Genomic DNA, 17,978 nt, shown 5'->3' with positions numbered 1-17,978 from the left:
ACGGCTGGTCCTTAAAAGTACATGGAGAGCGAACATTAATGACATGCATGTCAATCTCTCATGGCTCAAAGTGGAAGAGAGATTGACTTCCTCAGAGGTGTTGACAAGCTGAAGGTACCGAGCTATCTGTTTAAAATACTAGCACACAGCTCAGACACCCATGCATACCCCTCAAGACATGCCACCAGAGGTCTCTTCAAAGTCCCCAAGTCCAGAACAGACTATGGGAGGCACACAGCACTACATAGACTACATGGGAACTTTATTCCACATCAGGTAACTGATGCAAGCAGTGGAATCAGATTTTAAAAAGCAGGTAAAAATATACCTTATGGAACAGCGGGGACTGTGAAGTAACACAAACACAGGCACAAACACATGCATACACACACCATAACATACGCACTATACACACACGTACACATGAATTTTGCATTGTACTGTAGATATGTGGTAGTGGAGTATGGGCCTGAGGGCACACACTTAGTGTGTTGTGTATTCTGTAATTAATGTATTGTAATGTTTTCAAAATTGTATAACTGACTTAATTTTGCCAGGCCCCAGGAAGAGTGGGGATCCATTATAAATACAATACAAATACACAGGCTGGTGAATAACATCACAGAGGAACTGCTGCCAGAGTCACATTGCGGCTTCAGAAAGAACAGGAGTACGGTCGACATGATATTCACGGCACGGCAACTCCAGGAGAAGTGCCGTGAACAACATCAGGACCTTTTCATGGCCTTTGTCGACCTCTCCAAGGCCTTCAACACTGTAAGCAGGTAACTACTATGAGGCATTCTACTCAAATATTGCTGTCCAGACAAATTTGTCAACATCCTTTGCCAGTTCCATGATGGTATGATGGCTCGGGTGGCCAAGGAGGGCAGGAGTCAATGCCCTTTGGAGTAAGCATCATTGTGAGGCAGGGGTGTGTGCTGGCACTCTTTAACATCGTCCTTCTATGTGTCACCCAGCTTCTCCACAAGGAGCTTGAGGACAGCAGAGGGGTTGCATTGGACTTCAGGCTGGATGGAAACCTATTCAAAATCAGGAGGCTCCAAGCAACCACCAAGGTTTTGACGGAGTGTGTTCTTGAGCTGCAGTGTGCTGATGACTGTGCTCTTGTGGTCCACACTCCAGAAGACCTTCAGTCCATCCTCAGCAACTGTGAGGGTATATTGCAGGATGGGACTGTCTATCAACACCACTAAGACAGAGGTGGACTGCCAATGGATATCCAGCCCTCCCCCACCATTGAACACAAATCACTGGCAATAGTCCCATCCTTCAAATACCTAGGCAGTATCCTCTCAGAAGACTGCAGCATCGACCTCGAAATTCAAAATAGGATCAAGCAAGCATCAGCTGCCTCTGGGAAACTCAGACACGGGGTCTTCCAAAACAGGGATCTCCACCTCTACACCAAAGTTGCAGTCTATCAAGCCGTCTGCATCCCCACACTTATTTACAGCTGTGAAGCCTGGGTCACCTACAGTCACCTAGTCACCACCACAAGCAGCTCGAGTGATTCCACATAAGATCACCTGGTGTATCTGTATGCCCCATACAGAAATAGTTGCTAAGACCAACTGTAAGAGGATGGATGGAGGCCATGGTCACCCAACACCAACTGCGCTGGCTTGTCATGTCATTAGAATGTCTCATGAGCGCTTGCCGCGGAAGATCCTGTATGGCCAGCTACATCTTGGCCAGCGAGCTGCAGGGGGGCAGATGAAGCGCTACAAGGACCAGCTAAAAACGTGGCTGAAGAAGTGCAACATCAAACCCACAGACCTAGAGGATGCTGCTGCTGATCATTCCACCTCGCGGAACCTCTGACAGAGCGGTGTACAGAGGTTGGAGGAGGAGAGGAGCACAAAGAGACAGCAAAAACAGCTCAGGAGAGCTGTCCACGCCAACACAGACTGCATATGCCCCACCTGCAATAAAGTTTACGTTCTCGGTTTAGACTCTACAGTCACCAAAGAATTCACCGTTAACTCAGAAATGAAAGTCATCATCGGATACGATAGACTACCATAAGCGTGTGTGTGTGTGTGTGTGTGTGTGTATGTGTGTGTGTGTGTGTGTGTGTGTGTGTGTGTGTGTGTGTGTGTGTGTGTGTGTGTGTGTGTGTGTGTGTGTGTGTGTGTGCGTGTGCATGTGCGTGTGTTTGCTCACCAGAGAGGTAGAGGCAGCAGGTGGCTGTGTGTGTGTGTGTGTTTGTGACTGCGTGCAGGTGTGTGTGACTTTGTGCTCCTGTGTGTGTCTATATTACTACTAACCAGAGACGTTAAGGCTGCTGGATGACTATAGGGTTACCACCACACGGTCCTGTAGATATTAGTGTGTGTGTGTGTGTGTGTGTGTGTGTGTGTGTGTGTGTGTGTGTGTGTGTGTGTGTGTGTGTGTGTGTGTGTGTGTGGGCCAGGAGGGCCAAGAGGGGCAGGGCCGAGAGACCCACACAGTTACTGCTCCTAGGGGCACATACAGGTAGTGGGGTTAGTGTGTGTGTATGGGGTGCAATGTGAGTTGGTTACAGGAATAAGCCTAGGTGTCTGTAGCCTGGTCATAGATTTGTGCTCTTGCCAACTCCATTGATGTCATTGTCAACCCAAACATTTGGCATCACCATGAGTGACAAGGAGTTGGCATGATGGCACAAACAGACTGGTACAGGCTAAGATCTGCAGCAGCGAGGATGATGTGTGAGAATGTGTGTGTCTATATGTGCGTGTCTGCGTGAGGGAGGGAGGGAGAGTGTGGAAGAACATGTTGTGGCGAGAACAGAACAGTGGAAGATATCTCTCCTACTATCTGTGTTGCCATACCTTCTTACCCCTCAGGGGAAATATTTTAGACAAGGTAAATAATATCTACTCCTCCTCAGTCACATCAATGATTTACCTGACTAACCTAGTGTTGGGCCTGTAACCGAAATGTTGCTGGTTTGAATCCCAGAGCCGACAAGGTAAAACATCTGCTGATGTGCCCTTGAGCAAGACACTTAACTATAATTGCTCCTGTAAGTTGCTCTGGATAAGAGAATCTGCTAAATTACTCAAATGTAAATCACAGTCAGGAAGGGAAAGAATAAGATATGACTGTCTTATCGTAGTTGGAGACTGAGTCAACTGTTTCTCAAAAGGGGGTCGGATCAAATATGTCTACACATTTCATTTCCAATGGAATGACCCTTGCCTAAAAAGTAATGTGTGTGTGTGTGTGTGTGTGTGTGTGTGTGTGTGTGTGTGTGTGTGTGTGTGTGTGTGTGTGTGTGTGTGTGTGTGTGTGTGTGTGTGTGTGTGTGTGTGTGTGTGTGTGTGCGTGCGTGTTTGGGGAAGCCTGCTTGTTGTAGTACAGTCCTGTACCACGTCTGTGTGTGTATTTCTCTGTGTCGTCTCCCCTCATCCATTCCTCACCTGTTCCGGGGTCTGTTGCCATTGCTGAGGCTGCCTCCTACCAGTGTCTGTAGGGAGGGCAAAGCAGAGCGCCTCAGCTGCTATCTACTCAGCCCTCTCTGGCCCCTGGCATGGTCTGGCACGGGCACCACCTCAACACCCACAGCCACTCCTCCAGCCTCTGCCTCTCCACCTAAACCAGCGTACAGAGACCACCACCACCACCTCACAACCCAGCCCAACGCAGCCAGGCCACTGGGGAAATAACAACAGAAGACAACATCGTCAATACAGCAATAATAACAATAGGCCTCTGCAGAGACAGACAGAGAAGAAGTCAATAAAGGACAAGGTAATGTTCAGAAGCCACAACAAGTAAGAAAACATAGTGAAACAGGAGGTATAATACTATCGGAACTTGCTTGTTTAATGAACACAACCCAGCTTCAACAAAAACCTTCAATACAGCACAGCATCAACAGAGTTAAGTTCAGGTGGATGACAATATACACATTGAAGATACTAGTAGTCCCTATGTAAAGAATAGAGGTGATATGATTAATTGCTAGACCTACTTGACAGAGAGACAAAAAAGATCATATCTAGACAATTCATTTCTATCTGAACTTTCAACAATGTTGTTCTCTACTGAACACAGCCCGAGCACACACACATACACACACACTTAAGTGTTAATGTCCAAGAAGCCGGTGTTTGGACGAAATATTGGCACAGGTGTTGTTCGTGCCAATATATCCTCTTAACACTGGCTTTGAGGGCATTATAACATTTATACAATGGGTTACCAACATACTCAAATAATGATTGATGTATTTTCATTAAAAACGTTATTTTGATGAATTTATTCATACTATTTCATCGTTCCACAAGACATAGTCCGGACACAAATCTAAAGAAAATCCAAAAATTGTGGACCTCCACAAGTCTGGTTCATCTTTGGGATGATTTCCCCAACACCTGAAGGTACCACGTTCATCTGTACAAACAATAGTACGGAAGTATAAACACCATGGGACCATTCAGCCGTCATACCTCTCAGGAAGGAGAAGCATTCTGTCTCCTAGAGATGAACGTACTTTGTTGAGAAAAGTGTAATCAATCCCAGAACAACAGCAAAGGACCTTGTGAAGATTCTGGAGGTAACAGGTACATAAGTACCTATATCCACAGTAAAACGAGTCCTATATCAACACAACCTGAAAGGGATCTCAGCAAGGAAGAAGCCACTGCTCCAAAACCGCCATAAAAAACACCAGACTACGGTTTGCAACTGCACATGGGGAAAAAGATTGCACTTTTTGGAGAAATGTCCTCTGCTCTGATGAAACAAAAATAAAACTCTTTGGCCATAATGACCATCGTTATGTTTGGAGGAAAAAGGGGGAGGCTTGCAAGCCGAAAGAACACTATCCCAACCGTGAAGCACGGGGGTGGCAGCATCATGTTGTGGGGGTTCTTTGCTGCAGGAGGGACTGGTGCACTTCACAAAATCGATGGCATCATGAGGTAGGGAAAAGTATGTGCATATATTGAAGCAACATCTCAAGACATCAGTCAGACATCAGTCAAGTTATTGCTTGGTCGCAAATGAGTTTTCCAAATGGACAATGACCCCAAGCATACTTCCAAAGTTGTGACAAAATGGCTTAAGGACAACAAAGTCAAGGTATTAGAGTGGCCATCACAAAGCCCTGACCTCAATCCTATAGAAAATGTGTGGGCAGAACAGAAAAAGCATGTGCGAGCAAGGAGGCCTACAAACCTGACTGAGTTACACCAGTTCTGCCAGGAGGAATGGGCCAAAATTCACCCAATTTATTGTGGGAAGCTTGTGGAAGGCTATCTGAAACGTTTGACCCAAGTTAAACAATTTAAAGGCAATGCTACCAAATTCTAATTGAGTGTATGTAAACTTCTGACCCACTGGAAATGTGATGAAAGAAATAAAAGCTGAAATAAATCCTTCTCTCTACTATTATTCTGACATTTCACATTCTGAAAGGAAAGTGGTGATCCTAACTGACCTAAAACAGGGAATTTTTACTAGGATTAAATGTCAGGAATTGTGAAAAACGGAGTTTGAATGTATTTGGCTAAGGTGTATGTAAACTTCCGACTTCTACTTGCACGAACGCACACACACACATATACATACACACACACACTATAAATCAATAGTTGTTTATTAGTCCAAAACTGCCCTTAACATTAACTTGATTGACCATGTTAGGTCATCTAACTGTTTGTTACATGCAATTCGCTCTGTGGACTCTCCGGTTTTGTGATGAAACAACGGTATGGTTGAATGTATTCTGCCACTGTGTCTTCTTATTGTTTTGGCCTTAGGCCCATATATCACGATGGTAAGGCATATGAAACATTTTATAGCAAACAACGCAGTTATCACAACACAGTTTGTTATAAGTATTTCCCCCCCTGGCTTGGCTTGAGAGATTTTATCCACGCACTGCTGCTAGCCATTTGTTTACTGCTCGCTCCTCCCACTGAATGTGCAACACCGCGCGCTATGAGCAACAGCAAAAAGAGCTGCACTTCCTCGTTGACTGGATACACTCGCCACACACACACACACACACACACACGAACAAACACGACTGCATTGTTTTGATTGCATTTTACACTGGTCACTGTATCTGGAAAGTAGGCTACAAAAGGCTTGTGAACATACAATATTGAATAGGATCATTTTTCCATATCGAAAAGGATTGTAATTTACACTGTTGCTGTTTTAAGAAGCCGCCGATCAATTCAACAGGTAGGTAAATTGTTCCCTTATTTGTTTATCTTCCCCCGTTCTTTGATATATTCCCAGACAATCTGTCAATGTGGCATTTGACTCAATACCGCTTTCGTTAATAGTTTGTTTTTGTTCTGCATAATATTTTCGAAAACATTTTTGGGGGTGGAATTCGCAAAGATAAATCCATTCCATGGTTTATGTTGGGGTAATTATTAATTTAACACTGATATTAATCTTTACGAATTATTGAATATGTCAATGGAAACACTATTGAATTTGCGGCCGCTAATCTAATATGAGGAACCACGGTGCACTATGACGAGGGGCCGAGTCATTTCGGAGAAACATTACATTTTTGACCGATGAGACAATTATGCGCTTTTTCTGTCTCAGCAATTTGTGATGTCATGGAAATTATGGTGTATGTGAAATTGTAGATTTTTTTTATTTTTACATGTGTAAGTAATTCCCCAAGCTAACCATATCAATATGTTCAGGTTGCTTTGAATAAGTGTGTCAATGTCCATTAGACTATTGAATTCAATGTGCAGGCTTTATGCATATTATGTATTATCATTTAATAGTCTAGCAATTCAGGCTCTATTAAGCCATTATGTGCTCGGTATATAATAAGACATTGTAATATAATATGTAGTTGTTACAGTTGTTACTATTTAGGAGAACAGTTCATCTATAGGCTGCATATAATTAGATATCATTATAGTAAAATGTATTACAACCATTAGAGAAAGATATGATATTAATTTCCATCCAGTGTGATGTCATTACTTATGTGTATTAGTGTTACTCATAAAGTTTTTCTGTTGAATTGACCTATAGATTCCTGATGTGTGACCTCAGCATGGACCAAGTGGCCCCTCTGTCGACTTGCTACCGGTCCAGCCTCAAGGTAATACTTCACAAGGCTGTGCCACTAATACAGTAGATGAGTAGGACAATTGCATACATTGTAATGCTGGAGATGGTTGTGTATAGTACATATAGGACTACTGTATCACAACTGATAATGCAAGGCTGGATCAAAAGCCTGCACACCAAATTGCTCTCAAGGACTGGAGTTGGACCACCCTTTACTCGAGGCTACTTAGTTAAGAATGCACATTTCCAAAGATCAAATATCAGCAGAGATTTATTTTCAAATCCAGCATGTCTCGCAGCACCCTCGGGGCTGCTATTCTCCTTCTCCATAAGAGAAGAGATGAAAGGAAAGATGATAAAGCCAAACATATTAAACGTGAGGATAATTGGGGAGCTGATGGACGAGAGTCTCTGTCTTTTCCACCTTCTCTACTGCCACAAAAGTAATTAGTCCCCTTGGCAACTAGGAAGAGAAAAGGCTCTCGGGACCTTGAGGGCCCTGTTTGTGGCAGCCTACCTTTTCTAAGGACGAATAGATGAATCATTAAACACTTTATGGATCAAAGGAGATGGTGTTTGTTTCTCCACCTCGAGTGTGGGGAGTTAGCCCTCAATTTTTTTAAATAAAAAATCATAAGTGCCTTACAGTATTAGACTTACAGGCGCACCTATGCCACTTTAGCGTACATCACTACTATCAATGTCCTAGTGATTTGTTAAGGTTTCATGTGCGGCTTGGTAGTATAACGTCATTAGAAGTCTCATCTGCTTCTGTAAAGGGCTAATGTTGAGATGGGTACAGTGTAGATTCAAACAGTGAGCTCGTCTCAAAGGGGCTCCATCTTAGCTAATCAAATTGTGAAGAAGAGTCTGGTTTCCCTAACCTGATTTGAAGAGGGGATGAGAGAGAGGGAAAAGAGAGAGAGGCTGATGGAGGGGGAGGAGTGGGTGGAGTTTGTTTTCTTCTCACAAAGCAGCCGCCCACGCTGTTTGTGTGAACCCTCAGAGCTGAACTGCTCAGAGCTGAACGGATGCCAGCTGCCTCAAGGGAAGATTCTAGGTCTGCTACGCTACGGAACAGGAACACCATATATGGTCGTCCAGCCTGGCTGGAAGAATATGAAAAGCCTGATGTGTTTGACTAATGATGACAGATTGGTTCTGCTGAAAGGGAGTGCCCACATAAAGCATTTTTTCTCTCTTTGCTTTTGCCTGCTCTGTTATCTTATAAGACTCTGTTTGAAGAAGTGAATTAAGTTTTTCCTAAATGATTCACAGTATCTATGGGTGATCAGCTGTTGGTCATCAGGACAGGGCTATACTTGTCTCACCTAATTTATCCAATTATGTAGACATACAGTAGTATGGGGCTTTCTCAAATGATCAGGCCAAAGAAAACAATTTGTGTCTTTTTTTATTAACTAACAGTGTGTTGTTTTCCTATGTGTTTGTCCTCTACAGCGGCAGGCAGCCTTTGACCTGTTTGAAGATCCCATGTCTCTGTTCTCTGGATACTTCCTCCCCTCAGACGATGACCAGTCTCTTCAGGAGGTGCCCTCTGGCCTCAACTGTTTCTCACATGGTATGCCACCACCACACCCTACGAATGAGTGTCACATCACTAGAGAGAGCCCTCTACTTTACACCAGTCACTTTCATAACACCTATACCAACTAATCACCCTAGCTCAAAGTCAGACCAAACTCTTCACAACTCTATTAGTCAGTTATTAGCCAGACATTATGTCACAAAGTTAACAATGTAGATCAACTGATTGCTGGCATACAAATGATTTTTAATTAATGATTAACAGAAAAACAAGTGTTGATTTGTGGTTACATAGTTTTTGATTAACAATTATCCAGAACCCAAACGTTGTAAGTGAAACTCCCATCCAGGTCCATGGCAGTTAGCCATTTTAGTCTACCTGAACCCTATTTAAATATATATGGTTTAACATTTATTTTGGGGCTTTTGGCAGACACTCTTATCCAGAGCAACTTACAGTTAGTACATTGATCTTAAGATAGCTAGGTGGAACAACCACATATCACAGTCATAGTAAATATATTTTTCCTCAATAAAGTAGCAAAGTCAAGTGTGAGTGTTAGTTCACAAAAGTCTTTTAAAATTATTATTTATTATTTTGGGGGGGTTGGGTTGAGGAGGGGTGCGGGTGCTGTGGAAACATTAAACTATGTTATGACACAAGAAAGGTCTAGAATGGTTGATTCATAGAGTAAGCAAAGATTTGTTTTTTATCTCCAGACATGGGCCCCTGCTCTGTTCCCCTGTTGACCCCTTGCAGTAAGGCAGTGATGAGTCAGGCCCTGAAGGACAGTTTCAGTGGCTTCTCCAAGGTCCAACGTTGCTATGGCATCTCCAACAGTGAGTCACCTTCTACACCTGCTCATTCTATCACTTATCGTCCTCACTTTTTCTTAATTTCCATTCTATTTTTTTTTTATTACAAGGATGATATTAAGTTAACTTTGTGCTTGTTTCCTTGCTGTATTTCCTGCTAATTTTCTACCCAATTTGGATTGGAGGTCAAAGACATTTTGGGCTCATTTTCGAGTTTTATTTAATCATTCAAAAGTAAGCCTAGTTAAGTCAAATCAAGATGAAGACTGGTGTATTTTGGTGAGGTGTCCATGGAATTGTGCTTGAAATTTTTAGTCATTTGAAATTATATTAAGCCTTATATCTTTTTACTTTCTCTCTTTCACAGACCCTCGTAAGTGGACCAAGCAGCATGTGATGCAGTGGCTGCACTGGGCGGCCAGTGAGTTCAGCCTGGCCAACGTCCATTTCTTTAAGTTTGACATGAACGGCCAGGAGCTGTATGACCTGGGTAAGGAGAGCTTCCTGGACCTGGCTCCAGACTTTGTGGGCGACATCCTGTGGGAGCACCTGGACCAGATGATGAAAGGTAACAATGGCATTGGAACGTTTTAGTCAGATGGTGTTTGTGTGGAAGGCAGATGGCGGAAAGAATAGGTTTCTGACACCTATCAAAATGTTATATTAGGGTGGAAATGTTTTTTTTGTCCTGTGGAATTACTGTACCCTTTGGCTTAAAGATACACGCTAAAATCAAATAACAGTATTTCTGCTGGTTCTTGACTTTTGTCCTCCATTGTTTTCTTCCAGAGTGTCAAGAGAAAGAAGAATCCATAAGCCTCAGCAGTGTTGTGCCCTCCGTAACTAACTGGATGAGCTCTAGCGGTGATTGTCCATTAGAAAAACAAACTAACCACCAGAGGCTTCAAATCTAATTAAACATCAGATAGACAAAACAGTTTGGCTTCAGCTTCATTTGAACAACAGAAGCCTTAAGCTGTCCAGAGATGTCTCTGAGGTAGATGTGATGAGATGAGCTAAGTGGGCGTTTGTTTGTTCTTCTCTTCTTTCTGCAGGCTTTAGTCTGGAGGAGACCCAGTGTTCCCTGAAGGTGCCTGACAACAACGACAGTCTGCTTAGAGAGCTGTTTGAGACCTCAGCAAAGACCGCCCTGCTGACTCCAGATCAGGAGTTCTCCATGTTCTCCAAGCCCCAGCTGAGCACGGTCAACGTCAGCTACGTCAGGAGCAACCCAGGCACAGGGCAGCTCTCCAAAGCCTGTGAGTAGGCAAACCTACTGTTGACTAGAAACTATTAATCAATGTTAATTAGTGTTAATTTTCGATCAAAGTCACATTAGAGAAAAAAAAGAAAAAAACAAGGCAACACGTAAGTGATTCCTAAAAGGTGTTTGGTTTCAGTGATAGTTCCTAAACCTAATCCAGTTTCAGGTGAACTAAACATTCTTCTTTTTTGTTTATCCACAGTCTTGTCCCAGGACCAGAGTTTGTGTTCATTGGAGAGTGTGGATAGCATCGAGGGGCCAGAGTCCATGCTGCACTCCTGGGGCAGCCAATCCTCCCTGGCGGACAACCAGAGGGTGCCGTCCCACGACAGCTTTGAGGATGAGTACAACAGCAGCCCACTGAGTCTGGAGAAGCAGGGCCTGTCCTTCAAGGACTACGTCCAGGAGAGGAACGAGCCTGTGGAATTGGGAAAGCCTGTCATAGCTGCTGCAGTGCTGGCTGGCTTTACTGGTGAGTTCATGAACCCGGTGACACAATCAAACACATCTCATCTTGTATGGAATACTATCCATCTTTCTGTCAACCCCAATTCAAAACAGTACACTGCAGTTGAGTATAAGCAAACAATGCCTTTTGATTGCCTTCTGACTCCTCTGCCTCTTTTTTCCTCTCAACAGGAAGTGGTCCTATCCAGCTGTGGCAGTTCCTGCTGGAGCTCCTGACTGATAAGAGTTGTCAGGCCATCATCAGCTGGACCGGAGACGGCTGGGAGTTCAAACTCACCGACCCAGATGAGGTGAGTGTCAATTGTCCTCATACAATATGTGTATATCAGGTTGTGGAGGATATGGCCAAAAGGGTTTACAGGACCAAAAAAGTGTTCAACACGAGCTATCAGAGAACATCAATATGAAGTAAACGGTTCTGTTTTCCATTGGTGTTTATCATTCTCTCTCTCCCCCAGGTGGCTAGACGCTGGGGACGCAGGAAGAACAAGCCCAAGATGAATTACGAGAAGCTGAGCCGTGGCCTGCGATACTATTACGACAAGAACATAATCCACAAGACATCGGGCAAACGCTACGTCTACCGCTTCGTCTGCGACCTGCAGAACCTTCTGGGCTACTCGGCCGAAGAGCTCCACATCATGCTGGGGGTCCAGCCTGACACTGAGGATTGAATAATTCGCCGTTTTATTGAAAGGGAAGGGGTTGGAGATGGAGTCAATGGGGCTTCACTACTCCAACCTAGCAAAAGTTGCTAAAGGTACAGGCCACCTGAAGGTCATTTCTGGTCATTAAACAGGTGGCACTGAGTGATGTGCACTGACAGTCGCTACACTGGTGGACAGACAGCGAACATCTCTAATTTGGAGCAGCCACTCCTGCCTTGGCTCTTGTGCTATCAATGTGCATTGTTGTGCAAGCTTTTGGTTGAGAGGGGTGCCAGTATTTAAATCAAGCGTTCCCTCTGGGTGAAAGTGTTGTTCTGCAAATTGTAATGGATCAGCTCTGTATCCATCTGCAAAGTGGAAAGCTGTCGATTGCACAGATGATAATTGCGATCAATGTAACATAGCAGATTTTTTTATTCAAGCCTGATACTCAGCAAGTGTGGTGTTTACAGAGTCTGAATAGTGGACATTTTTACATACTGTGAATGATCTTGGGGTTACCAAATGAGAATGCTTTTGAGATGGCGGCTCCAGCACCATAAGGTTAGGCACCACACCCTCATGGTGTAATTTTCACAATCAACTTTTACCAGTGGAATGTAGACACATGTAATCCTTTTTTGTATTACAATTATTCCAAAATATTTTATTAAATTATACAAACGAGGCAATATCTCATATTTCCATATCGCGCAAATCCATTTTTCTGGACACTGGATAAAGTCAGTTTAAATATTTTGGTTTCTTTTTGTTAAGACACTCCAGGACCGTACTTGTACAGAGCAGGTTGTAGATAAATACTTTAAAAACATCTTTCTATCTGTAAAATACTGAAGACATCCATTTGGTGCATTTTCCTGATTTATTTTTTATCGAAAATACAAAATTGACAACATATCAACAATTCCCTCTGGGCAAGTCTTGAGAATATATCTAAGGATAACCAAACAAAATTTGGTAAATGCAGATGCTTCTGAAGCTGGCGTGTGGGAAGAGTCTGACTTATGGAAAATGGCAGCTAAAGACAAGTACACTTAATTTAGACTACCAAATGCCAAATGTCTATTTAGACACTATCACTATCTCTTCAGAGTAAGTTACTAACTAAATATAGTCCAGTGTGTAACATTCTCTATGAAATGTGATTTTAAATCATGTGTAATTTAATGTAGTGAGCTTTGAAATGATTGCTGTATGTCCATTTTAAAGTGGTTGAAATTCATTAAAATGTTGATGAGAAACTAAAGAAAATACACATTTTCATCAAGATTTTTACATTTTATGTTTACTTTTTGAAAATATTAATGGACCAAAATAGCAACAAATCTCAAAATTGATAGGTAGATGAAAAATGGTGCCTGGAGTTTCAATGGAGAATGTATTTTTTTTCTTGATTTTATGGAATAGCTAAGATTGCCTTTACTGTTGTGCTTCGTAATGCATTGTCCTGCTGACCAGCTTGCAGCTCAACTGGAATACCAGTCATTGTGGTTACTGCATTTTAACTCTATCGAAAAGGACAATTGTTATTTGGGTCCCATAGTCCCATAGGGTGGCGCACAATTGGCCCAGCGTCATCTGGGTTTGGCCGGGGTAGGCCGTCATTGTAAATAAGAATTTGTTCTTAACTGACTTGCCTAGTTAAATAAAGGTTAAATAAATATTCTATGAATATGCATATAAGGTTGAATGTAATGGTGTAGCAGCTATCGTAATTATGTTTTGTTGTATGTCTATCAAGGCATCTGCTTGTGCCTCGATTATTGTTTATTTCTTTTTCTGTGGCCAAAGCGACATGTACACTGCCTTCAAAGTATTCACACCCCTTGACTTTTTCCACATTTTGTTGTTACAGCCTGAATTTAAAATGGATAACATTGAGTTTTCTTTGTCACTGGCCTACACCCAATACCCCATATTGTCAAAGTGGAATGATGTTTTTTCAAAACATTTACAAATGAATAAAAATGTAAAATCTGAAATGTCTTGAGTCAATAAGTATTCAACCCCTTTGTTATTACAAGTCTAAATAAGTATAGGATTAAAAATGTTCTTACCAAGTCACATAATAAGTTGCATGGACTAACTCTGTGTGTAATAATAATGTTTAACACAGTTTTTTAATGAATAACTCTACCTATTTGTAGATTGGTAAAAAAGCAGAGCATGGTGAAGTTATTAATTACATATTGGATGGTGTATCAATACACCCAGTCACTACAAAGATACAGGCATCTTTCCTAACTCAGTTGCCAGAGTAGAAGGAAACTGCTTAGGAATTTCACAATGAGGCCAATGGTGACTTTAAAACAGTTACAGAGTTTAATGGCTGTGATCGGAGAAAACTGAGGATGGATCAACAACATTGTAGTTACTCCACAATACTAACGTAATTGACAGAGTGAAAAGAAGAAAGCCTGTACAGAATACAAATATTCAAATATAAAGAAACAAAATGGAGCTAAGCACAGGCAAAATCCTAGAGGAAAAACTGGTTTAGTCTACTTTCACCACACTGGGGTGTGAATACTTTCTGAAGGCACTCTATATGGTTTATTCTAAACTATATTTGTATTTCGTTTTTATATTTAAAAACATTAGACTACTGTACTTGTAATACAATTCATATTCACTGTATATTCACTGAAGATAATAAGGCAGCCTTTTTCAAGTTGTTGTCAATTTTGGCATGTGCGCAATGTTATTTCTCAAACAAAAGGGTTGTGTATATGTTCTCTGAATCATTTTAGACCTCTTCTTCTATTGATTGATATTGTATAACAAAATGAAAAATTAAGATCAATTTAAAAATTCTGTTGTTTAATTATTAACATTTTGAATAGACATGTGAAGCAACAGGGCTTTTGTAAAACAAAATGTTCTAATCAAATTTTGGTCTTGTTACAACGTCTGAGCTCTGAATATATCATTGGCAGGGCGACATGCTGTGCTGTTTGCTGTAACTTAAGCTGTGCATGTCATCGGCATGCCATATACCCGTGTAACTTATTAATCCTAATTACTTTAGTTAAATTACATTGTCAGCCTTTCTGTGATTTTCAAATGGAAAATGGCTTTATAACATTTTAATAAAAGCTTAATTTTTTTATGACGCTTTTATTGACAGTTGATATTTAATCATAGTGAGTAGTAGATAATTATATTGGCCAAGTTTTGAAAGAACACTTAACACTTAACACTTAGTTAAGTGGCTGTGGCAGGGTAGCCTAGTGGTTAGAGCATTGGACTAGTAACAGGAAGGTTGCAAGTTCAAATCCCTGGGCTGACAAGGTACAAATCTGTCATTCTGCCCCTGAACAGGCAGTTAACCCACTGTTCCTAGGCTGTCATTGAAAATAAGAATTTGTTCTTAACTGACTTGCCTAGTTAAATAAAGGTAATAAAATACCAAAATGTATTTCAGTTGATTCAAATAACACTTTCTTAAGCCTCATAGGATAACCATTTGTCACCAAGAATGAAGTGAAGTTTAGTGAACTTGCCAAAGTACAAGTTTTGTCTTTGTTTAGTGTCAATGCGCAGCTAGTGTCAATGCACACTACCCCGTTTTACATCATATCTGAGCGGATTGCTCCATGCAAAAACTCCCACTTGGATGCATTCCAATTGACTTCCAATTGATTTGTTACACAGACATATGCATACTAACACTGCTCAAGTCCAGAAGTTTCATTTGAATGCGATATTCAAAGATCAAAAAGCAGATACTCAAAGTATTAAAACAAATTGTAGGTAGCTAGTACACTCCTTGGTTGAAGAAGGGGAAGTTCCCATGTTCACTATTCGAAACGTGAAATAATAATGTGAAACTCTAGTTACATTCATTAATCAATCAGAAACTCTGGAAAATACTCTACCACCTTCCCTGACATTTTCACACATCACTTACCCCCCCCCCATCCTATAAGTGAGAGAACATGCAAGTGAGATGTGGTGCCTCTTTTCTTGTGAGAGCATGTAGGGAGACCTCTCACATATCTGATATCATGTCTAGACAGCACCCACGTCTCGGCTCTGCACACAACCAGTTTAACACTCTACACACACAGTCCAGCTAGCCTCCTACAGCTGTGCCTACACAAGGCCTATTCCTAATCATGGGTATTCACCTACACAACTCAAAGGCTAACTGTCAACATCTGCATCCACAATAAAGCGTGCATGTGTGTGAGAGTGAGTGTGTGTGTGTGTGTGTGTGTGTGTGTGTCAACATCGGCCACAGTACAGCCTCTGCAATAAAGTGTGTGTGTGCGTGTGTGTGTGTGTGTGTGTTTGTGTGTGCGTGCGTGCACATATATGGGCATGGGTTACTGTCAATGCTATGAGAACAATGAGTTATGTCTGTATTTAATAACCTCTATTGCTCAACTTTGGAATACACAAACCACAAGTTGGTGTGATCTCATGAACATTTTAGGCATGTCTCTAAATGCAAATGCCATTGCCTAATACATACATAGTTGATCCAACTGCAAATTGGCTGTACACTAAGTTTTGCGCCCACTAAGATTGCTCTTGGCTCACTTCTCATACATTCACAAACTCAGAAATAATGTTACATTTAAAGGCCATTTCAGAAACCATACAGTGGAAACAATCGTGAAGGTCAGTAAATAAATGTACATTGGCTTGAATTATCATACCTCTTATGATTTTGGTCTTGTTAACAGAATACATGCCACATGAATTACAATACTATTTTTCTCAACATTTTCCCAAACTTTCCCTCCTATTATGGTCTGACAAATAATATTGGTAGAAGATAGCTGACTAATACTGCTGATGAAAAATAAACACATCAGTGTTTTCTGGTAGCAGTAACCTAACCTGCAGGCATATAGCCAGTCTGGAGGTGGCTCCCATGTGACAGGTGCAAACAAGATCCAACTCAAGTGTATCCACACCCAACCTTAACCAAACATGGTGCAGCTATTGTGTTGATCTATTGAATGAAGAGAGCACATGACTGTCTCTCTGGCATTGTGTGCCAGTAAATGGCACTACTCTTTTGGGGGCCGATTCCGACTTAGGATATTAACACCTTTCCTACGCACTTATCAGTAGTTGGTATTCAGACTTACCTTGTGCTGTAGTGATGTACAGTTCGCAAAGGATTCATTCTTTTTTAACAACTCTTTTTACTGACTCATGATTCGTTTTTCTGAGTGACTCTCATTTTGTTGTTCATTTGACTTGCTGGCCTCAATGGCAGCAGATTTAATATGCGCTCCTCTGGCTCTGGAGACGTGCTCCCAGTGCTCTGAACGAAATACTGTAAAATAGATCAAGCTGAAGGCACAGGCAGCAATAACAGCACAGATAAGAAAAGTACATGTTTAAAACTGGTAATTGATCACATGAATAAATGCAATTAATTGATTATTATTATCAATGGGACATTGCCTGGTGTAGGGTGCCGTCTTTCGGATGGGACGTTAAACGAGTGTCCTGACTCTCTGTGGTCACTAAAGATCTCATGGCATTTATCGTAAGAGTAGTGGTGTTAACCCTGGTGTCCTGGCTAAATTCCCAATCTGGCCTTCACACCATCATAGCCTCCTAATCATCCCCAATTTACAATTGGCTCATTCATCCCCCTCCTCTCCCCTGTAACTATTCCCCAGGTTGTTGCTGTAAATGAGAATGTGTCCTCAGTCAACTTACCTGGTAAACTAAGTGTAAAATGATGGACAGCTTTGTAGAGCCAAAACATACACACAGTCTCAACAAACTCGAACTCGAGGGGTACTGCAGATGGAGAATATTATTGATTATTGATATTGTGCTTATCACCCTCACGGCAGTCAAGCAATGCGTTTCCGCCAAGAGTCATTCACAATCTAGTGCGGTTGAGGCCACAACTAGACATTGTTTAAAATGTATCAAGAAATAATAGTATTTGTATGCCTAGCAATCAACAAATGTACATTGTTTAAATCACACTTTTACAAGTCTCAGTCACAAATGACAGCGCCAATAAGCCCCTTATGGTGAACGACATGTGAACGAGAGTCTTGTAGAACCATGACTCTAGAGTATTCAGTTCATAGTTCGCTGGTAGAGGGTCCTGCCTGCTCTTGGCATTACTGACTCAAATAAACGAGATGAGTCAAAAGATTTGTTAT

At 41.7% G+C, this 17,978-nt stretch overlaps 1 protein-coding gene across 2 annotated transcripts; it reads left to right on the top strand.

Annotated features, from left to right (window-relative positions):
* The first annotated feature begins 5,981 nt into the window (after positions 1-5,981).
* Positions 5,982-14,941, top strand: LOC109892819 (protein C-ets-2-like). 2 transcript variants are annotated; one of them, XM_020485614.2, is made up of 10 exons: positions 5,982-6,204; positions 7,030-7,099; positions 8,530-8,650; positions 9,337-9,456; positions 9,800-10,000; positions 10,222-10,296; positions 10,488-10,691; positions 10,899-11,168; positions 11,336-11,454; positions 11,623-14,941. In XM_020485614.2, the coding sequence occupies exons 2-10, from the start codon at positions 7,037-7,039 to the stop codon at positions 11,836-11,838; spliced, it is 1,389 nt and encodes a 462-aa protein (XP_020341203.1). In that variant the 5' UTR covers positions 5,982-6,204; positions 7,030-7,036; the 3' UTR covers positions 11,839-14,941. The 2 variants fall into 2 exon arrangements, with proteins under 2 accessions (XP_020341203.1, XP_020341204.1); XM_020485615.2 differs by having other exon boundaries at positions 5,982-6,208.
* The last annotated feature ends 3,037 nt before the right edge of the window (positions 14,942-17,978 follow it).

This window comes from Oncorhynchus kisutch, linkage group LG6 (genome assembly GCF_002021735.2).
Source record: "Oncorhynchus kisutch isolate 150728-3 linkage group LG6, Okis_V2, whole genome shotgun sequence".
Classification (NCBI taxonomy): domain Eukaryota; kingdom Metazoa; phylum Chordata; class Actinopteri; order Salmoniformes; family Salmonidae; genus Oncorhynchus; species Oncorhynchus kisutch.
The sequence above is the reverse complement of the archived record's forward strand: the minus strand, read 5'-3'. Positions and strand labels throughout refer to the sequence as shown.